This window comes from Rhagoletis zephyria, unplaced genomic scaffold (assembly GCF_001687245.7).
Source record: "Rhagoletis zephyria isolate East Lansing unplaced genomic scaffold, Rhagoletis_zephyria_1.1 Rzeph_scaffold_00421, whole genome shotgun sequence".
Lineage (NCBI taxonomy): Eukaryota > Metazoa > Arthropoda > Insecta > Diptera > Tephritidae > Rhagoletis > Rhagoletis zephyria.
Window position 1 is genome coordinate 16,174 of NW_016157505.1, and position 3,588 is coordinate 19,761.

General features: G+C 41.9%; 1 protein-coding gene across 1 annotated transcript in view; it reads right to left on the reverse strand.

Annotated features, from left to right (window-relative positions):
* Nucleotides 1-2,234, reverse strand: part of LOC108359612 (uncharacterized) — a 4,029-nt gene extending 1,795 nt beyond the window's left edge. The window contains exons 1-2 of the mRNA XM_017611536.1: nucleotides 2,172-2,234; nucleotides 214-2,110 (exon numbers count right to left, since the gene is read on the reverse strand). Of these exons, the coding sequence (XP_017467025.1) occupies nucleotides 214-1,933 (1,720 nt within the window). The 5' untranslated portion in view covers nucleotides 1,934-2,110; nucleotides 2,172-2,234. The remainder of the gene's footprint in view (nucleotides 1-213; nucleotides 2,111-2,171) is intronic.
* Between the last annotated feature and the right edge of the window lie 1,354 nt (nucleotides 2,235-3,588).

The window sequence follows — 3,588 nt, forward strand, 5'->3', positions numbered from 1 at the left end:
TTAACGTGAAACGTCTTTTGTCGTTGAACCCAGATATATTCAACTCGAGCACCTGGGAGTCGTCTTCATAACGGTGGGTGTTCGCTGTCCACTTCAGGCACAAAGGCTGTGCTGTGCCCGAAAGTCTCAATTGCTTTTGTAGTTCGGCGTCCATCAACGTAAGTGACGAACCGTCATCGAAAAACGCGTATGTTTTAATCTTTATGTTCTTACCGTGAAGCGTTACCGGTAGCACCCGAAATAAAATTGATTCCGTGTCGCAGCTATGAGTGTTTAGCGTGGAGTTAACCAGTGGTGAGCTAACTGGATTGTTCCGCTGTTTGTGAAGTAAGGGATGGTGTATGGAAACGCAACCATCTATCCCGCATACGACATCAGAGGGGCATTGAAGACGAGGGTGTACCTTTAAGCAGCGACGGCACAAATTACTTAGACGCACTAAGTTCCACCGCTCCGCTCTATCCGCAGCCCTAAATTTGCTGCAATTCTCCGTCGTACTACACTTTCCATGACATATGACGCACGGGCTGTGTTTCCCAGTTCTGACATCGCCAGCGTGAGCATTTAAGTATCCACGTTTGGTGGATGGTTTTGAAGTCACGGACGGCACCAATACACTCCTCCTCCTCGCTCCTTGGGCGAGTTGAAGTAGCCAGTCCGCGAAGTTTTCTAGATTGCAGGAAGACAACTGCAACTTGTGCATACCCCAAAATGCGGCAAGAAGTCCGGGCAACTTGTTCACTAGCTCTTGCTCCAGCTCGGGGTTGTTGAGATAGCACAGCATATTCGAAGCCTTCATTGTTGCGCAAACATTTTGTACCTCTAAGGCTAAGTCGACTAAAGCCTCAAGACGGTTCTCCTTTACGACTGGTATTTCCCGGATTCGTGTCACGAGTACAGCGATAATAAGCTCGGGGCGCCCAAACTTCATTCTTAGCGTGTCGATTATTTGCGATACGCATGAAGTATGTAAGAGTAAGTTCCTGACGGCATCCCAAGCGGCTCCCTCTAGAGCGTGTCGTAAACGTAAAAGATTTTCACCCTCGGAGAGCCCACATAGTTCGGTAGTTTGCTGGTAAGTGGCTAGGAACAAAGGCCAGTCCTCCGGTTTGCCGTTGAACTTAGGTAAGTCTTTACCAACACTAGTGCGCGCAGCAATCTGATTCTTGGTGAGACAGAGTGACGGCATCGGGACGTTTTCGCCAGTTGCCTTAGGATCCGTCGGTGATGACGAGCATTTGGGTACCAATTTAGGTATCCATGTTGCGCCGGTTGCAGGAACGGCCGTGTTGTGTACACTTTGCTCCAGTATAGAAACCTTTTCCAGCAGGGACTGGATCTGGTGCTGGAAATTCCTGTCGTCGGGTGCTTCTTTTGGCTGACTGAGAGAAACCGAGGGACCTGCTGGTTGCGCGGCTGGAGTCTTGTGACCTTGGTGCGGTGTTTTCGGTGGCGCAGAGTTGGGCAAGGTAGGCACAGTTGCATTAAGCCACTTTTCCACCGCGGTTGAGTCCAACCCTTCGTCCAGATCGGAACATTCGTCTTCAGTTTCGAGGTTTTGTAGAAGTTTTCGGCGCCTTTCAATTAACGCTTCTCTTTTACGAAGAATTTGTAGCTCTTCCTCAAGAAGTGCGGCCTCGGCACGTTGTCGCCGCATCTTTGCTGACTTACCGCTGGCACTACTGCGTGGGACACCGTGTACGTCGACTTCGGCGTCTACGACGTTTTGGGCATGTGCCCCACCATTACCTTGTGCATTTGGATTCTTAGCAAGTCCATCGCACGTGCCCTCTTGGCCTTTCTCCTGCCCTGCCATAGTGTTGCGCGACGGAGTGCAGCACTCCGCACAGCGCCAGTCCACATTTTCGATCGAAGCTGTAACGCCAACGCACCGAAAATGGTACCATGTTTCGCACTCGTCACAGCAAACCATCTGTGAATCATCAGCTTTGCTGCAGATCTTACAGCTATAACCTTCGGTAGTCTTAGCCTATAGCATTTTGTGAATTAATGCAAGCACGTTAAAATATTTCAAAATTGTTACGGATTCAGTGATGGATCCCACGCCCAAATTATCAAAACGCTTTTATTTGACTGTCGTTTGAAATATCTGTAAATTTATTTTAATTGTTCAATAAATGATAATTACATTTATTTTATATAGCACTTACTTTAGTACAAAAAGGGATCAATCCTGATTTAAATTTTCAATTTATTTGTGCACACGTGCAAAAAAGAGATCAAAAAGGCAGAATGTCAAAACAATCGCAGAAACGTCCCCCATAAATTCCTTTCGATTCACTAGGGTGTTGCCGTATCTTTTCTAACACCACTAATCAATATTTATTTGTGTAACTTAGTTATTTTCAAATTAAAAATTAACTTTGAGTTTATGCGGCAAAGTTTAACATTTTGTAAAATTGTAATAAATAAGCAGATTGTCCAGATTTAGTGATGTCGCGCCAATTTGGCGAGTTTTTTTTTGGATATTTGCGCGTAAAAATTTAGGAAATCGCCTTTAGCGATTTTTGGCGATTTTTTCCCTTCAAATAAATTTTTTCCAAATAATAAAAATATACAAAACTTAGTTTTCCACGATAATTTTACATAAAAGGCTAATGAACTGCGTGATAAACTTCACTTAAGAAGCATATTAAAAGACTGTCAAAAAGGTTTAGTCAATTAAATACTTTTAAAAAAGCTTTGATTTTAGGTCCATTCAATGACTTTTCCAGTAAGTGCTTGCAGCGAGAGCGTAAAAGAAAACTAGAGAGTAAAATTTAGTGCAAGAGAACATTTTTAGAAAAAGTTATTGAACGCAAAACTAGTAAAAACTTGCAACATAAGCCATTTTGACACTTTCTGACGGTTAAGTTTTGGGGCGAAATGTTCTTTTTAATTGGGAATAGTTCCCATCGTCATAAAAATAAAAAAATATACAATAGATTTAAATTTTTCATCCCTATTTTCATTTCACTAATTATGTTTCATCAAATCATCCTCTTAAACAGTTTGTTTACATTTGAATTTGAAACATAACCTTACTTTTTGACTCCTGCAAATTCCTGCGAGTAAATTTTTTACTTGCAAGAATTTGCAGCTCTCTCGGGTTGTTACGCTCTCGAATTCGGTCTCTCTTGCAAATATTTTGGGTTATTGAATGCATTTCCAGTAAAAACTTGCAAGTACTAGTAACAATTCGTAACAATTTTTTGATACTGAATGGACCTTTTGTCACCAGGAAAGTGTGTGAATCACAAGAGGGCGAGTTTCAGGGACCTGCCAATTCTCTATTTGACTTTGAAGAAAATAAAAGAAGCGGAAACTGAATATTAAAATTTTTTAACTTACCCATGGAATAACTTTTCTCAGAACCATTCCATCCGACTCGAAGAACTTTGGATAATTGCATACGGAGTAAATGATTGGAAATATAAGTAAATTCATATTGTTATCCTTGCCGCACTCACATGCTTTTTGAGCGCTTTTTTCCGTAATGAATTCAACAAAAACTAAATAGGATGAGGTAGGAAAGTCTTAATTCAATAGTTCGAATAAAGTGTTATATGAAGGCTAATAGTTTCTGCT